Raw genomic sequence first — 19720 nt, 5'->3', positions numbered from 1 at the left:
GATAGTAAAGGGGCATTATATTTTCTGGTCTGTGCGTCTGTTCGTTCGTCTGTGCATCCGTCTGTCCGTTCATCCCGTTTCAAGTTATAGTTTTGGTCAAGGTAGTTGTTGCTTAAGTTGAAGTCCAATCAACTTCAAACTTAGTACACATGTTCCTTATGATATGATCTTTCTAATTGTAATGCCAAATTATATTTTTGACCCCAATTTCACTGTCCACTGAACATAGAAAATGTTAGTGCAAGTTTCAGGTTAAAGTTTTTGGTTAAAATTTTTGGTCAAGGTAGTTTTTGATGAAGTTCAAGTCCAATCAACTTGAAACTTATTACACATGTTTCCTATGATATGATCTTAATCTCAATTTAAATGCGAAATAAGATCTTTACCCCAATTTCACGGTCCACTGAAAATAAAAATTGACAGTGCAAGTGGGGCATCCATGTACTATGGACACATTCTTGTTTTTCATAAACTAAAAAAGTTTATATTAGGACTGGTATTTAATATACAACAATAAAATAATTGATATTATTTCCTTTCTGATTTAGTTTACATGAATATACTGAACTTTAGTGAGGAACTTCAGATATCTCTGACATTAACATAAAAGTTCATAACTTCTTCCTGGAGTTCTGTACTGGAAAGTACTGAAGTACATGTATACATATAAATTCTAACACGTAGTAGGATGTTTGTGTATGTATGTTACCATTTGACATGTGGACAGTTGCTTGTAATTGACTGTCAGCTGTTGACCAGATGACATATTTTTGTGATTTTATGTCTGTGTTAACAGATCTTTTAATTGAATATTTGTTGTTTTAAAAGATGACAGGTCTTTTGGATTAAATTAATTACTGTGATCTCTACATGTGAACATTTGATCCTGTCGTTCACACTGAATATTAATTTACTTGTGTACTACACACTCCGTTAAGTCTGTTTCTGTGTATGTTGCATTGTCGTTTTTTGTTGCACTCATTGTTTTCCTCTGATAGTTGATGTGTTTCCCACGGTTTTTGTTTGTAGCCCGGATTTGTTCTCTCTAAAAATATCGATTAATGACTTAAGAACAGCGGTATACTACTGTTGCCTTTATTTAAGCCAGATTTGATATTTTCCCTACTAAATTAATTCACTTTAGAATTTACATAACGTTCCATTGGAGAAAAAATCTTCACAGCAAAAAAGATATTTTCAATTTTCCCAGAGTACATGTAGCCATATCCAGCTGTACCTGACATTGGTATATATCTCTGACAACGCCTGGCTAAAAATAAAATGAAAACAAACAGACAAACAATAGTACACATGACACAGTATAAAAAACTAAAGAATAAGCAACACGAACCCCATCAAAAACTAGGGGTGATCTCAGGTGCAGTTATGGGATGAAAGGATTAAAAATGGTGAAGATGAATCCATTTGCTAATTTCATGGACATTATTATATGATATTGTTGTCTGCTTAAATATCTGTGTTACAGTAGAACATGTATATTCCTCTTCCTATTCAGTAGTTAAGGTAAATGAATGAATTTGGTAATGACATTTACCAACTTGCTAGATTACCACTGTGTATATACTAAGTAACATGATGAGTATCACCATCAAATTGAAGAAAAAAACTACATATTATTGTTTCTTAGTTATAAAGGCTACAAGATGACTAGAAAACAAAAGTAATATTTCATTTGGGTATCCAGATTTGCATAGTTGGAGTTTTCAAATATAAATAAAACACAGTAAAAATATTGTATATTATACATTTTTATTGATAAAATATTTATTCATGTATGGCTAACTTTATGTCAGCTTTAAAGCATATATGTTTCTAGAGTACCAAGTCTCAACTATCCACAGTGTATTGTCTTTATCAATACTAAGACTGTAAGGCTGGTTTATACCTATATCTGTGACTACCTTACAAACAATTAACTCCCCTGTAGGACTTAATACATGTAGAGCATTATTGTACCAATCAGTTACTATAACAATATCTGTAGAGGTTACTGCTATATCACTGGGATAAAAGTCATTAAAACTACCATTAAAAGTCCATTGGAGTTGTCCAATTTTATCTATCACTACCACCCTGGCTGGGTTTCCCATAACAGAACTGAGATAATCTAAGTGATCTATAACATATATATTTTGATTGTTAGTACAGATTCTGTATGGCATTGTAAACAGGCTCTGATTGTCTGTATTATACTCATATGTATGTAGAATGTCTCCCTTCTGGTTGATCTGTACAACTTTTCCCATATTCCCCTCCTTAATCGAATTCTCACTTAATCCTACAAATATTTCATATTGTTTATTTACATGTACTGCAAATGTATATAATGGAGCGAATGACTTTAAAGTTTTTATTTGACCATCTTTGGTTTTAAGTTTTAAATCCTGTTCGTTTGATGATATCAGTAAATCTTCATTGTTCATCATTGCCATGTCATATATGGGCAATTCTACTTTTCTTTTGATTGTGATTTTGTCTTTCTCTAATATTATTTCTTGTAAGACACTCATATTTCCTATGAAAGCTGAATAGTCATCACACATCATTAATCTACAATAAAACAAACTCTTCATAATGGAAACCGCACTATAAGTTTGAACAAGCTGAAAATCTGGAACATCATAAACCATTCCAAAACAATCACTGATAGGTTGATTGGTCAATTTTCCAGGTATGAATTTCCTTTCTTTTAATTCTACAAGTCTAACTGTTTCATCTGGCCATGATTTGTCTAGCAAATTACTTGTAACAAAAATACCAGAAGCAGATGAAGAACTTAATGTTTGGTCCAGCTGACTTTTCCTCTTCTCCAGTTCATCTTTTCTTTCTCTCACAGAGGTTAACTCTTTATTGATTTGATCTTCTGTTGGTTTCCACTGTTTATCTAGGTCTGATAAAAGACCATCAGCATATTTTACAATGTTATCTTTAATTTCTATAATTTTTTGTCTATTTTCTGCATATTGTTTATTTCCTTCAGTCAGCATCTTCTGTAAAGTTTCCTCCTTCTCCTTGAGGTGAGGAATGTCTGATTCAATTTTGTGACGTGTTTCTTTTATTATTTTTAGTTTCTCATCATAAACTTGATCCAGTTTATAAAAATCATGATTTTTATGATCTTTGATCAAACAATCAGAACACACAGACCTTTCACAGTTTTTACAATACAATACACAATCTTCACTATAATGTATTGTACAGGTCAATTTTTCTAAGTCCACTCTACGACTGGCTTCTACAGCATCTTCACTGCCACAGTCTGACAGATTAATAACACGATGTTTATTTGTTATTGTTAATTTTGAATGAATCCGTGAATTACAAAGTTGACACAGAAATAAATTACAGTTGATACATTTCCATTCAATAGAAAATTCTTCACAAAATTGACAAACTGAAAGAGACTGTGCTTTTTGTATGGAATTAGAAAAACTTGCCATGATCTATTCAATGTGGCTTAGTTTATATTTAATAATTAATATTACATATTTTGATTATGACATTTTGATTAAGATATAGATAATTTTAAGGCCATGTTATATTGATTATGACATTTTTTCACAGGTCCAATTCAGTTTTGTACCCTTTATAATAGTGCAGTTGTGGTATGAAATGTGGAAATTCTATCTGAAACTTCTAAAAATATTATATTTTGAGCTTCTTTTATACATGTTTTAATTTGTATCACAAAATTTAATAACTAAAGAATTATATTGATATGGCCTAATCAGATTCGTGAACTCATATGATGTAACAAAGTCCAAAGATAGTTCTATATATTTTGTTAAACCCTGCCTTATGCATATCTATTCCAAATAAGTTTCCTGTTTCAAAATTTGTTGTTTGCCCACCATCTACAAAATAAGTAGGGCTTAGCTTTTATATTTTATATTCAACAAGAACACATCCTGAACTAATTCATGTCAATATTTGAGAGCATAAGTATATGTTTTTATATATGAATGTATTTTTTTCTAGTTTTATTTTCATCGAATTTTGTCTAATGCTTAGTCCGTTTCTGTGTATGTTACATAATAATGTTGTGTCATTGTTTTCCTCTTATAATTAATGCGTTTCCTTTAGTTTGTTACCCCAATTTTGTTTTTTTCCATAGATTCACAAGTTTTGAACAGTGGTATATACTACTGTTGCCTTTATTTAACAGTTTGTTTTTATGTATTGGTACACCACTGTTAGTTGCTGTCAATGTACCATATTTGTATTTTTTCTTTATTAACAGTTTTAAATAAAAAAAACAAGTTGGTTCTTTTTTGAATTTTGTTACATGTTTTGTTTTTGAAAGGTCTTTTGTAGCTTATAAATCATAAACTACTACACCTTAATTCACTCATTATTTGACAGTGCCCTTCTGCTGTTTACATCATTTGTATCTTGGTCCTTGGTTATTGTTGTCTCATATCCCTATTTATAAAAATCTATTTTTTAGCATCATGACCAAAGAAATAGCCATAAGCAATCAACATTTGCATCAAACACCCTTATCTGCAAATAACAAGTCAACACCAGGGTTTTCATAATCACAAACTTGTCAAAACACTTACTAAATTTATCAATTGTACAAGGACATCATTTGTAAATATTGATCAACATAAAGATATCTTAAACCTTCAGGTATTTCACATCCAATCTTTTCTACAAAAGGCACAAACATTTCACCATTCACCAGAAAAAAGTAAAGAAACCTTTATACAGACTTTTTCAGAAAGGATATAGTTATGATACTGTTGTCAACTAATTAAAGATTGGATTTTTGACAAGCTTTATATGTTAGAAGACGGAAGACCTGGATGCTTCATACTTTGTATATAGATGCCTCATGTTACGAAGTTTCTGTCAGTCACATGTCCAATGTCATTGACTTCATTTTCATGGTTCAGTGACTACTTGAAAAAAAAGTTAAGATTTTTTGTAATGTTAAATTCTCTCTTATTATAAGTAATAGAATACTTATATATGTTATGTGCGTACCTTGCAAGGTCCTCATGACTGTCAGACAGTTTTCACTTGACCTTGACCTCATTTCATGAATCAGTGAACAAGGTTAAGCTTTGGTGGTCAAGTCCATATCTCATATACTATAAGCAATAGGTCTAGTATATTCAGTGTATGGAAGGACTGTAAAGTATACATGTCAAACTGGCAGGTGTCATCTGACATTGACCTCATTTTCATGGTTCAGTGGTTATAGTTAAGTTTTTGTGTTTTGGTCTGTTTTTCTTATACTGTATGCAAAAGGTCAACTATATTTGGTGTATGGAATGATTGTTAAAGAGAGACGAAAGATACCAGAGAGACAGTCAAACTCATAAATCAAAGATAAAGTGACAACGCCATGGCTTAAAACAAAAAAGACAAACAGAAAAACACTATTACACATGAAATGATGACACAACATTGAAAACTAAAGAATAAGCAACACGAACCCCACCAAAAACTATAGACGTAAGGTGTACATGTCTAGCCGACAGGTGTCATCTGACCTTGACCTTTTTTTCATGGTTCAGTTGTCAAAGTTAAGTTTTTGAGTTTTGGTCTTTTTTTTCTAATACTACTTGCAATAGGTCAGCTATAATTGGTGTATGGAAATATTTTGTAATCCATTTGTCAGTCAAGCAGGTTTTATTTGACCTTGACTTCATTTTCATGGTTCATTGCTCAGTGTTAAGTTTTTGTGTTTTGGTCTGTTTTTCTTACACTACAAGCAATTTGTTGTATGGAAAAATTGTTAGCTGTACATGCCTGCCTGGCATGGCTCATTTGACCATGACCTCATTTTCATGGTTTGTTGGTCAATGGTTAGTTTTTTTGGTAAAAGTTAAGTTTATGTGACATTTTGTATTAAAGTTTATATTTAGGACTATCAACAAATATCAATAATTAGTAAAGAAGGCGAGACATTTCAGCGTATGCACTCTTGTTTCAATTTAACATTGATTCACTCATGGGTTTTTTGCATTGGAAATTAACACATTTGTTTTAAAACCAGTTGTTAGCTAACCCAAATAATTAAAAAATTCCGCTGATCTACGATCATGACAGTAACTTCGTTAAAGCTTAAATGCATAGACAATGAAAAATTCTTCAATCAATCATTCGGATATTAGTTCTGGAATTTTCTATCTTGGTAAAATTGGGCTGATTGCTGATTGGTCACCTCTTCTACAGGGCTCCGATAAAAAGTTCAGGCCCTCGCAGGTATGAGAGATTGATTATGAAGAGGGACAGAATTACAGTATTCAGGTCAGTTGTTGGCAAGATATTGGTGTGTTCTTCTCTTATACTATATGATGGCATTGTACTAAACCCCTAATAGGGAGGGCTAGTGGGGCGTTCTTGATTTTCATATGATGAAGACATACTCTGTCTGTCAGTTTAATTGAGGTCTGGTCCTGGCATGTCAGTAATTGCTTGTAACCCTTTGTTAATTTATGTTGATCATGGTCATTTTGCTAAGTTTCTTCAAGTACCTATTCTAGAATTGGAATCAGACTTCTTTAAAACTAAGTATTACTGTGCATACTGCTGTGTGTTTGTTTGTTCCACATATTCTAGAGGTATAAGAAGAGGTTTCAGATCTCCCAAAAGTGTTTAACCCCATCACATTTTTGCACCTGTCCTAAGTCAGGTAACTCAGGACTTTGTTATCCTTGTATGTTATAGAGTTTAGTGGGGTGTTCATTGTTGCTGAATGAGTATACATTATTGTTTATGTGCCAGCTGAGGCCCACTTCCAGGTACAGGATTCTTTTCACAGTTTTGAAGACTCATTGATGGCCTTGGCAGTTTTCTGCTCTTTGGTCGGGTTTCTGTCCCTTTCACCCATTCCCTGTTTCTGTTCTCAAAATTTCAATTCATTAATTTGATTCTTTGGCAATTATTAAGAACACTAAATGACTAGAAAAGAAATGTTTGAGAAAAAGACAGCAGTATATATTTTTATTATACATTTTTATTTTTATAAGTTTAACATAATCAACACTATTTTAGCTTCAATGAATGTATCTTTGATGGACCTTGCCAAGTCCCAATCCATAAGTTGTCTTCTTCATCTGAAGAGATACTTTTAGGAGACACAATGTTACCTAACTCGGTGACTACCTTGCACACAATCACTTCCCCAGTAAGGCTTAACAAGTGTAGGGAATGATTTGTACAGTTTGTGACTATAACCATAGAAGAGGTTACTGCTATGTCATTTGGTTTAAACTCATCAAAACCCCCATTATATGACCATTGAAGTTGCCCCCCTTTATCTATTACCACCACTCTACCTAGTCCATCATAAAATAAATCTATAACATATATATGTTCATTGTTAGTATATATTCTGGCTGGCCATGTAAATAGTCTTTGATTGTCTGTACCATACTCATATGTATGTAATATGACTCCCTTCTTGTTTATCTGTTCAACTTTTCTCACACTGTCTTCTGTATGCTTCAATAAATCTACTGAGTCACTTAATTCCACAAATATTTCATTTTGTTTGTTTACATGAACACCTAATGTATATAATGGAGCAAATGTCTTACATATCTTTATTTTACCATCTTTAGTATGTAGTTTCAAATCCTGTTGCATTGAAGATATGAGCAAATCTCCATCGGTCATCAATGTCATGTCATATACTGGCAGTTTCACTTCTCTTTCAAACTTAATTCTGTCCCTCTCTAGTGTAACTTTCTGTAAAAGTTTATTTCCAAAACTTCCTATGTAGGCTGACTTGTCATTACACTTTATGAATTTACTGCAGTCATCCAAATTTGTTTGGTAACTTTGTACAAGTTGAAACACTGGAATTTCATAAACTGATCCAAAGAGAACACTGATAGGTTTGTTTGAAAGTTTTCCTGGTATGAATTTCCTTTCCTTTATTTCTATATGTTTAACAGTTTTATCTGGCATTGATTTGTCCAGAGAATTACCAGTTATTTCAAGAGCAGATTGGGAACGCAGTTTTTGGTCCAGCTGATTTATCCTCTTCTCTAATCCATTTTTTCTGTTTCTTACTGAGGTTATTTCTTTCCTAAGTTGGTCTTCCGTTGGTTTCCACTGTTTATCTTGTTGGGATAGAAGGGTTTCAGCATACTTTACAATGTTATCTTTGGTTTCTAAAGTTTTATCTTTAATTTCTGTAATTTTCTGTCTATTTTCTGAATATTGTTTATTTCCTAAAGCCAGCATCTGTTGCAATGTTTCCTCCTTCTCCGTGAAGTGAGGAATGTCTGATTCAAGTTTGGTTTTCATTTCCTTTATATCTTTCAATTTCTCGTTATAAAATTGTTCAAGTTTACAAAAATCATGATCCTTATGATCTTTAACATGTTCAATCAAACAGTCTGAACACAGTGGCCTATCACAGTCTTTACAATACTTGACACACACCTCACGACTATGCACTGTACAGTCCAGTTTGGTTAAGTCCACTTTGCGGATGACTTCATTGGTCTCTACACTGCCATAGTCTGACAGAGTTACAACTTCATGTGTTTTTTTAAATAGTGGAATGTTGGAATGGTACTTTGGTATACAAGTTTGGCACATAAACCAATCACAGTTTATGCACTTCCATTTAATACAAGAGGCCTCACAATAATGACAAACAGTTAAAATCTGTGCTTTTTGTATGGAACTAGAGAAGCTGGCCATGATGTGAACTGTTCACAAATAACTTAGAAGATATTTATTTGCTGCATTTATAGTCAGAAGATTATTTGTTTGATTAATTACATCATTGAGATAGATATAGATAACTAGAGGTCATTCTAGTTTGATATTTTTTTGCATTTTATTTTACTTCTCCATGTCAACTTTTATACATTTTGCAATTTTTAGTAAAATTGTTTAAAATAAATCATCTAGCACTTCTTGACACAGGCCTCTATGACTTATATTAAAAAGTAAAATAGCACAAATACAATGATAATATTGTTTGTATCAACAACAACAAAATTTTAAGAAAGGAATGGCCTAAAGTACATGGCTAAATGTGTTAAGAATGATCCCAAGTGGACTGATAGTGAACTGATATGATGTAACAAAGTCCAAAGATACTTTCTTGATAATGATAAGTTTTACGCAGTATATTTAGTAAAACCTTGATCCTAAAGACTTTTAAAATACAGATTTGATTTAGATAAAACAAATGAAATCTTAGGGTTTGCACTCTTGTTTTTATAAAGGCAACAGTAGTATACTGCTGTTTGAAAGTCATAAATCAATTGAGAGTAACAAATCTGCTTCACAAACTAAAACTGAGGTTAACACATCAACTAGAGAATTCTTTTCTGTAAATCGTTGCTCTTTTCTGTAAGTCATCGAACTCGGGGAAAAAAAACAGAAACACTGAAGTGCAACAAAAAACCAAATTGACAATAAAACACACAAAGAAATGAACTATATGATAACAATTGCCATTTTCCTGACTTGGTGAGGACATTTTAATAAAAAAAAAATGGTTGGTTGAACCTGGTTTTGCGGCTAGCCAAACCTCACTTTTTTTATGGCACTGTTAAATCTATAATACTAAATTACGAGGTCCAATTTGTCAGCTGTCATCACGTAAAAACGACGAATCACAGAATTCAACTTTATATATAACTAATATAGTACAAAGGTGTAGATTAAAAATTACACCACTCCAGGCCCTTTTGTTTTCCAAGTAATTAATATTGCCAATAAATAAGAAGTTCCGGGTCGAGTCCGCTACCGATACCAATATTATATTCACCTGTTACCTATTACCTTATCTGTACGTTCCGCATCTGACAGGCGCACCACCAAACGTTGTATTCAGGACTAATATGCTATATACACGGGTCATAACCACAGGGTTGACACTACTAAATTGTCAAATTGTTACCTATTGTAGTATTTTAATCAGTTAGACTTTCTAAGATAACAATACGAATACTAAAAATCTGGACTAAAAATAAGGCCTATAGGTACAGTTTTCAATTTGTTAGTGGGCATGACGTAAAACAGCAAAGCAAAGAATTCAACTTTATTTATAACTTATATAGGACAATGCTGTTGATTAAAAAATACTCCATTCCAGGACCTTTTGTTTTCAAAATAATTAATATTACCAATAACTGATCAGTTCCAGTTCAACGGGTTCAAACAGAAAGACTTAATTGAAAGCAGAGAAAAACTGTGTATCTTATAATCGACATGACTTTATCAGATGACAATACTAATACTAAAATAAGGCTTGCGCATAGTTGTATACTTTTAATTCAGTCACGGACCCGTGATATCAGGGGTGTGTTCTAGTATATCACTAAAATGATAACATTTCATGACAATTACAGTACAAATAAATGCAAGAACATTACTGACAGAGAAATACTCAAATAAACATTACAATAGGGCATTTCTACATGCTAATTGTTATCAAAGGTACCAGTCATACAAGCAAGTATCTTGAAAACTTAAATAGATTAAGTGAAACTGTAACCAAAATTAATTATCTTCAAATTAAAATCTAGATAGTTAGAAACTTAAATTGAGTGAAAATGATCAGTAAGAAAAGACCTTTTAAAGAATTCAGATATCACAAAATGTTAATACACCTTAATTTTCCTTCATTCTTTGAATGGCAGAGTATCAAAATACTATAAAATGTTGGAGATACATCTTATTATGGCACACTAATAACATATATGCATGTAGTAACCCAGGTATCAGTTATATAAATATAGTTTGAATACATAATGAGGATACATTATGTGCCAATACAGACAATATGTTTTCTAAAGTAAGAAATGAAAAATACATGTATAAACGTATTAAAAATAGACAAAGTATTTGTATGAAATTTAATGTAAATGCAATATGTTGAACACTCAGAAGTACAATAATGTAAAAGAAAATTTGATAGAAGTAAGCATCTGTTTGTCACATACGACCTGTTACAATGAGCAAAACCCATACTGCATATTATAAAGCTGTAAATGACCTTGGAATGACTAATGTAAACAAATTCCAGCAAGAAAATCAGCACATGAAAACAAAAATCTGAAACATAAGATATAACAAGCTGTGTTAAACAGTTTAAGCAACACTACCACAGTTTCAATCATGTTTTTGATTAACTGCTTATAGCACTTACAGTGCTTTGATTTAGAGTTAGGATTGCAGCTAGTGTCTTTTTTGACAAAACTTCATTTCTCTCATTTAATTTTGTATTGTATAAAGTTTTATTGGACCATCATGCATTTAAATAGAATTGAAAATACAAAAAAATAAAAAGTTTGAGAAAAAAATATTAAATTAATGTATGACAATATGAATAGAATGTACATGTGAAGGCAATAGCCCAATGGTATATACTTAATTGGTGCCATGAGTTTATGGGTTAATGCAAATCTTTACAGCATTCAATTATCTTTAAGGGGTATTCATTAACCTTCTTTAGGATAAAACTTGACATGCCAATGATTTAATGTAAAGACATTATGAAATAAATATATATATTATGATCATAAGATCATACTGCCTTGACCACATACATATATTTTGATTAAATGTATATAGGTTGTGATAACCCAATTAATGATAATATTGGTTATCATCATTTATTTATATGTAAAAAGATTGGTAAAAAAAGTCGGTTAAATATCAATGTCAAATCCTGCCACCTAGTGTCTGCAGATCATCTCATATTCTTTTGTCAAAATTATCTCTCTGTTCTTTAAACACTAGAAGTGAGAGGTAGTTGTACCTTTTTTAGGACATCAAGATAAGATCTTTTTTCCTGTGGTTTATGTTTTTTTTTACAGAAATAAGTGATAAATGTTTAAAGATTATTTTTTTTGTGAAATGGAGATGGCACTTAGACTCTGCTGCTCCCTTTAAGAACCTTAGAAGTGGTTCTCCAGCATACAATTAATGTTACTCAAAATCCTTAAACATCTTATAAATTAGGCCACATCGTCTGTCATTTAAAATATTATGTCATCAACTAGTCCATTTCTATGCGTTTGTTTTTGTTACAGTTCAATGTTTCTGTTCTGTAGTTTTCTTCTTATAGTTGATGTGTTTACCTCAGTTTTGGTTTGTGACCTGTATTAGTTTTCTGTTAATCGATTTATGACTATTGAACAGATGTTTACTGCTGTAATGCCTTTGTTGACTTTAATTATGAACATTTATTTTCCTTTGCTTGTTGGAGTTCAGTTTAAAATCTTTTGTATGACCAAACATATATCACTTAGAGTAAAAATGCTTCCACTAAAAACTGGTAGTGAAATCAGGTGCTTCCGAAGGGAAAGCATTTCCTGCACTGTATAAGGCACCTGTCGTGTAATTTTTTGTTCAGTTTGGTAATGATGGAAGGTTATTATGACTGAGGAAGAATATCAGATATGATTTCTGACACACTTTTGTCATAATGACAAATCAGCTCATAATTGCAAATCAGCTCATGATGGCGATCGTAAAATTTCTTGAGTGATGACCTTAATTTGATTGATTCATAGCCCTGTCTTAGCAATTTTTGAGAAAGCAGTATTCCTTGTTCAACAAAATCAACGTACTTTGAGGTAGCTCTAGAGTAATGTATCAATTGAGACACATGTACACCATATGCTGGTGCCGCTGGGATGTTGCTACAATGAAATGGAAAGTTGACTATAGGAAAATTAAAATCATCGTGTTTGTCATAAACTTTGGTATTCAACCTACCATCAGTAGTCATTTCAAGAAAAAGGTCTAAATATGAAGCAGATTTATCTGTGTTGGTAGTTTCTTTTTCAAGTTCACTTGGGTATATTAAATGTAAGTGATCACTGAATATATTATTATTTAGAGACAGTACGTCATCAATATACCGAAAGGTGAAATTAAAAGACTGGGCTAATTTCTTTTCTCCTTTCTGTACAAGCCCTTGGATAGATTCTGCTTCATAGGAATATTAAAACAAATCTGCAAGTTTGGATGCTATCAACAGAAGCAATATTTTCCACCTAAAGTTTCTAATATAATTATTGTCATATGAAACTGAAGTTATTTGAGAGAAAGAATAAAGCAAAAAGAAACATAGGAATAAACTTTCCGTTGTAATAAATAAACAGTTGAGACAATTTTAGTCTCTAATTATTAATAGTATCTCTCAACTGGTCAGAGTCATAAACATATGTCTGTAAAATGATGCTGCAAAAAGTAAAATCACAAAAAAAAAAAAAATACTCTGAGGAAAATTCAAAACTGAAAGTACCTTATCAAATGGCAAAATCAAAAGCTCAAACACATCAAACGAATGGATAACAACTGTCATATTCCTGACTTGGTACAGGCATTTTCTGAAGAAAACTGGTGGATTGAACCTGGTTTTATAGCTAGCGTAACCTCTTACTTGTATTATAGACACATCAAATTCTATTATATTGATGTTGATGTGTGAACTAATCAAACAGACATGATAGGTATTTTGTTTTGTTTATTATAGCTTTATGCCAAGACTTGTGTTACCTTATAATAATGTATTTGTGAGAATTTACCAGGCCCTCACCCTCCTATAAAAAAGAGGCCTGCATGACCTAAATTTTATATTTTTTATACGACCGCAAATTTTGAAAAAATTTTCGTCGTATATTGCTATCACGTTGGCGTCTGCGTCGTCGTCGTCCGGCGTCCGAATACTTTTAGTTTTCGCACTCTAACTTTAGTAAAAGTGAATGGAAATCTATGAAATTTTAACACAAGGTTTATGACCACAAAAGTAAGGTTGGTATTGATTTTGGGAGTTTTGGTCCCAACATTTTAGGAATTAGGGGCCAAAAAGGGCCCAAATAAGCATTTTCTTGGTTTTCGCACTATAACTTTAGTTTAAGTTAATAGAAATCTATGAAATTTTGACACAAGGTTTATGACCACAAAAGAACGGTTGGGATTGATTTTGGGAGTTTTGGTCTCAACAGTTTAGGAATTAGGGGCCAAAAAAGGGCCCAAATAAGCATTATTCTTGGTTTTCGCACAATAACATTAGTTTAAGTAAATAGAAATCAATGAAATTTAAACACAATGTTAATGACTACAAAAGGAAGGTTGGTATTGATTTTGGGAGTTTAGGTCCCAACAGTTTAGGAATTAGGGGCCAAAAAGGGACCCAAATAAGCATTTTTCTTGGTTTTCGCACCATAACGTTAGTATAAGTAAATAGAAATCTATGAAATTTAAACACAAGGTTTATGACCATAAAAGAAAGGTTGGGTTTGATTTTGGGAGTTTTGGTCCCAACATAATAAGGGGCCCAAAGGGTCCAAAATCAAACTTTTGTTTGATTTCATCAAAATTGAATAATTGGGGTTCTTTGATATGCTGAATCTAACTGTCATGACTGTGTATGTAGATTCTTAACTTTTGGTCCCGTTTTCAAATTGGTCTACATTAAGGTCCAAAGGGTCCAAAATTAAACTTAGTTTGATTTTGACAAAAAATGAATCAGTTAGGTTCTTTGATATGCTGAATCTAAAAATGTACTTAGATTCTTGATTATTGGCCCAGTTTTCAAGTTGGTCCAAATCGGGGTCCAAAATTAAACTTTGTTTGATTTCATCAAAAATTGAATAAATGGGGTTCTTTGATATACCAAATCTAACTGTGTATGTAGATTCTTCATTTTTGGTCCTGTTTTCAAATTGGTCTACACTAAAGTCCAAAGGGTCCAAAATTAAACTTAGTCTGATTTTAACAAAAATTGAAATCTTGAAGTTCTTTGATATGCTGAATCCAAAAATGTACTTAGATTTTTTATTATGGGCCCAGTTTTCAAGTTGGTCCAAATCAGGATCTAAAATTATTATATTAAGTATTGTGCAATAGCAAGTCTTTTCAATTGCACAGTATTGCGCAATGGCAAGAAATATCTAATTGCACAATATTGTGAAATATCAAAATTTTTTTTAATTAGAGTTATCTTTTTTTGTCCAGAATAGTAAGCAAGAAATATCTAATTGCAAAATATTGTGCAATAGCAAGATTTTTTTTTAATTGGAGTTATCTTTCTTTGTCCAGAATCAACTTAAATCTTTGTTATATACAATATACAATGTATATTCACTTTTTACTACCAACTGATAAATTAAAATAATCTTTACCATTCAGTGATAACAAGCAGTTTTTTTACATCTTAATATTTTATGATGTATTTAAATGAGTAGTTATTGTTGCAAACTCCATTAGAAATTTTGATTGAGATTAGTTTTGGAATAAGGGAAAGGGGGATGTGATTAAAAAAATTGGGTTCAATTTTTCTCATTTGAAATTTCATCAATAAAAAAGAAAATTTCTTCAAACATTTTTTTGAGAGGATTAATATTCAACAGCATAGTGAATTGCTCTAAGAGAAACAAAAATTTTAAGTTCATTAGAACACATTCATTCTGTGTCAGAAACCTATGCTGTGTCAACTATTTAATCACAATCCAAATTTAGAGCTGAATCCAGCTTGAATGTTGTGTCCATACTTGCCCTAACCGTTCAGGGTTCAACCTCTGCGGTCGTATAAAGCTACGCCCTGCAGAGCATCTGGTTTGTAGGTTAAAATGCATGTTAGAGTTCAGTTTAGTAACTTTTTAATGATCAAAAACATCAGTACCACAGACTCCTATCATTTTCTTAACATGAAGAATAATTTTAGTTTTCCTGATTAGAACTGTTAAAGGTGCTATCCCATGGGTACTAATTATGAAGTCTAATAGTACTCATCATTTTTGTATATTCATTTGCTACATAAGTTAAAGATTTATTTGTTGTTTTGTAGGTTACAACTGTTCATTGTTTGCCTATGGACAGACTGGGTCAGGGAAGTCTTACTCAATGGTGGGGTATGGTCCCAACAGGTAAATATGACATTGAATTTCAACATAAAAGCTTAAAGATCAAACATTTCTATATTAGAACATACACACCACTTCTTGTCCAATGGAAAATCAGTGTTTTCCCTTCTAGTTTTCGTAGTACATGGCTTTCCATACAATATAAAATGTTATTCATGAGTTATTCATGAACAGAATGAGGTATTATGGTTATCAGTAATGGTAACTAGCTGTTATCAATTACATTTTACAATATAATCTGAACTTATCAGTAATCATGCAATTTCTGATTTCTTTAAAACTATATTAATATGGATTACTATAATGCTGACTACAAATTTTGTATATGTAAATAGTTGTTCATGTACAATATCTATACAATATAAAAAAATAATCAAAATAGTATTCACTATGATTGATCATATCTTCCATATAACATTTTTTAAGTATAACCAAGTTGGACATGTAGTGTTGAAAAGTGTGATTTATTTTGTGAACAGTATTTAAAGGAATTTACTTCTCCAAACGTTTCAATTTATTTTACACAATATTTTGTTATAACTATAGGAAAATTCAATAGCATCGACCATTAAGGGAATTCAGTTCCATTTATTTTCAATTAGATGATCATGATAGACATAATGGAGCCTTCTTAATTATTCATTGAAATTTTATTCTTTTACAATTTGTATAAATTTTGAATTCTACAAGTAGTTAATATGTACTTTCTAACTATAGTTATTATAAACAATTATGTACATTAAGAACATAAACTACTTCTGAATTTTGATATTGCAATTAATTTTTAATACCCAAGGTCTGTACCTTTGTAAATTTGTTTGTCAAAAATACTGAAGTAGTGATTAACAACGGTAAAAACTTATTTATGTAAATGTGTAAATTATATCCCCATAGACAATTTTGGTCGAGGTAGTTTTTGATGAAGTGGAAGTCCAATCAACGTCAAACTTAGTACACATGTTCCTTATGATATGATCTTTATAATTTTAATGCCAAATTACCGATTTTCCCCCATTTTCATGGTCAATTGAACATAGATAAAGATAGTGCTAATGAGGCATCCATGTACTAATGGACATGTTTTAAGTTCAAATTTTAAACAGCCATTATGTACTGATCATTTTTTATGGGAGTTCCGCAACTTTGACAATTATAGAATATTAGGGATTTCTTGTTAACACAAACTCCTGTCAGAGAATGACCTTATACATGGTAGGATTTTCTGCCATCTGTGCAGTTAATCATATTTTATTGTCATTATAAATGAGAGTTTTGAACTTTTACCATATTTTGCCTATTGCAGTACCACACATTTTGATAAACAATTTAATTTCTTGTTTATATTGTGATTGAGATATTTTGCTATATATTAGCATTGCAACCTTGTTAGCTCATTTATATAATAGATTATTTCCAATGACAATCAAAACTCACAAGTTAAAACAGACCTACAAAACATAAAAAAAACCCACCAAAATAACAAGCAACAAATTGCCAAACATCAGTCTATAAAACACTATAAGGTAGAAAACTAATGAATTTATGAATCCCAATCCCAACTGAAAAACAGAGGTTATCCCAAGTTCACAAGGGAAGCAGATCCTGCACCACAAGTGGAACCCTTGTTTTAATTATAATAAATACAAGTATGGTAAAAGCCTCATTCTATGATCTTTACAAATGAGGAAATATAACAGTCAAAGTCAATAATTCTATCAAGTTTACAACAGCCAATTCATAAAACTATAACCATTTTGTAGAGATTTATATAAATTGGAAAACATCAAGAAAAAGTTGCCTGAAGAGATAAACTATAGATTATAAAATCTATTAAAATGCTTCTACTGCAAACTCTTTGTAATTTTAGCTATATATATATATATAAATATAGCTATTGTTCATGTTAAACATTAACTGAATAATTAATGTAAAACCAACTCAGGACTATAATTGTCTATAGAGTCGATGTTACATCATGTTTACTCTAGTCAATAGTAACTTATAATCTTACATTAGGAAAAATAATGGTTTAAAATGCTGACGTAATACTTGTGTACATTTATCAATAATTACATTGATGTTGATATCATGTTGATTAAAACATCTTTTATCTTTACCAGTGTCATCTAGTAAGATCTGAGTAAACTATGATAGATATATATTACATCATGTCTACAATTAGAGAATATAAAAAAAAACTCCCATCAAACTTTGATGTCATTTAAAAGTATAATGTTCAATACGACAAGGTTACATTAATGGATTGCTTGAAATGACTCAAAATCTGTATCTGAAATAGAAAGCTATGGAATACACTAAAGAAGAGAAAAAAGTTATAAAAGAAGAAAAGGCAACCAAGTGAACAAAACACTACATGATCAAAGTATTACATTGTAAACTCTACCAAAATTAGTGATGAAATCAGGACAGCTCTAGAAATGATTTGCTAAGCCTAATTCTATGCCACATGTGTGTTGACTTTTAAAACACAGAGAGGATGAAATGGACTTATCCAGGCGCGGATCCAGAGGGGGGGTTCCGGGGGTTGGAACCCCCCCTTTTTTTTGGACGATCAATGCATTTGAATGGGGACATGTAATTGGAAATTTGATTGATCTAGTACACTTTATTGTGTTAGCATTTAAACATATGATTAAAAAAATGAAAACAGCCCCTGTGAGATGATAATGAATAATTCATGAATATGCATGAACATTTCATGAACTGTTCATGAACAGATTTCATGAACAGTTCATCATATCTTCATGAACATTTGATGAACAATTCATGAACTGAAAATCGACAGTAATGTTCATGAACTTTAATGTTCATGAACAATTCATGAACAAGAAAGGGTTCATGATCATTGTTGTTCATGAACATTTAAATGTTCATGAACCTTTCTTGTTCATGAATTGTTCATGAACATTAAAGTTCATGAACATTACTGTCGATTTTCAGTTCATGAATTGCTCATCAAATGTTCATGAAGATATGATGAACTGTTCATGAAATCTGTTCATGAACAGTTCATGAAATGTTCATGCATATTCATGAATTATTCATTATCTTCTCATGGGGGTAAATTACTGTCAAGGAGAGGATTCTGGGGGGGATTGGAACCCACCCTTTTTTAGCAAGATCAATGCATATGAAAGGGTTTATAGTACATAGTTTGAACCCCACACCTTTTTTAAAATGGCTGGATCTGCACCTGTACCCACCCAATATTAAAACTAAAGTAACTATGCGTCAGATATAATAATATAAAAGGATACATGTAAAGTTTCTGCTTCTTTCTGTAATATTTTGTTGTCTCTGTTCTTCCAAGTAGAATCGCTGAATAAATGTAACTAAAATCTCCACGGAATCTGTTTTACTATCAAAACTGGCAGCTCCAGTTTGATATTTAATCATTCAATCCCCTAAAAGTATAAAAAAAATCCACAAAGAATCAATTGTTCTAGATGTTTTAAAGCAATAAAATTCAATTGAAATGTTGTTGCCTGTTTATACACTACATCTGAAGCTGTTAATGAATCAAATTCATTTCAAAACCCTCCCCCTTTTTATCCCCTGAAGATTAAAAAAACTGGCTACTTATTATTTTCACAAAAGAACAATTCAAACAATTCAAAAACTATAAATTTTAGGTAACTACCAATAATCATATGTGGAAACAATTATTCATTTTGTTTATATAATTAAAAATAAATTTTCAAATATGCTTTCAGACTTTCTGATGTTGCTTTGCTCAAAGAAACCATAAAAAAATTATATTTCCTCAACAAATTATATTTTATAATAATATACACATGTCTGTCATGTTAAATTAA

The 19720-nt window shown here is 31.4% G+C and overlaps 1 protein-coding gene across 13 annotated transcripts in view; it reads left to right on the top strand.

Annotated features, from left to right (window-relative positions):
* LOC143080974 (kinesin-like protein KIF28) overlaps positions 1–19720 on the top strand; it is a 77679-nt gene that overhangs the window by 17431 nt on the left and 40528 nt on the right. For all 13 annotated transcript variants that reach the window (XM_076257192.1, XM_076257191.1, XM_076257189.1 and 10 more), the window contains exon 7: positions 15809–15887. In XM_076257192.1, the coding sequence (XP_076113307.1) occupies positions 15809–15887 (79 nt within the window). The remainder of the gene's footprint in view (positions 1–15808; positions 15888–19720) is intronic.

Source organism: Mytilus galloprovincialis, chromosome 6, assembly GCF_965363235.1.
Source record: "Mytilus galloprovincialis chromosome 6, xbMytGall1.hap1.1, whole genome shotgun sequence".
Classification (NCBI taxonomy): domain Eukaryota; kingdom Metazoa; phylum Mollusca; class Bivalvia; order Mytilida; family Mytilidae; genus Mytilus; species Mytilus galloprovincialis.
The sequence above is the reverse complement of the archived record's forward strand: the minus strand, read 5'-3'. Positions and strand labels throughout refer to the sequence as shown.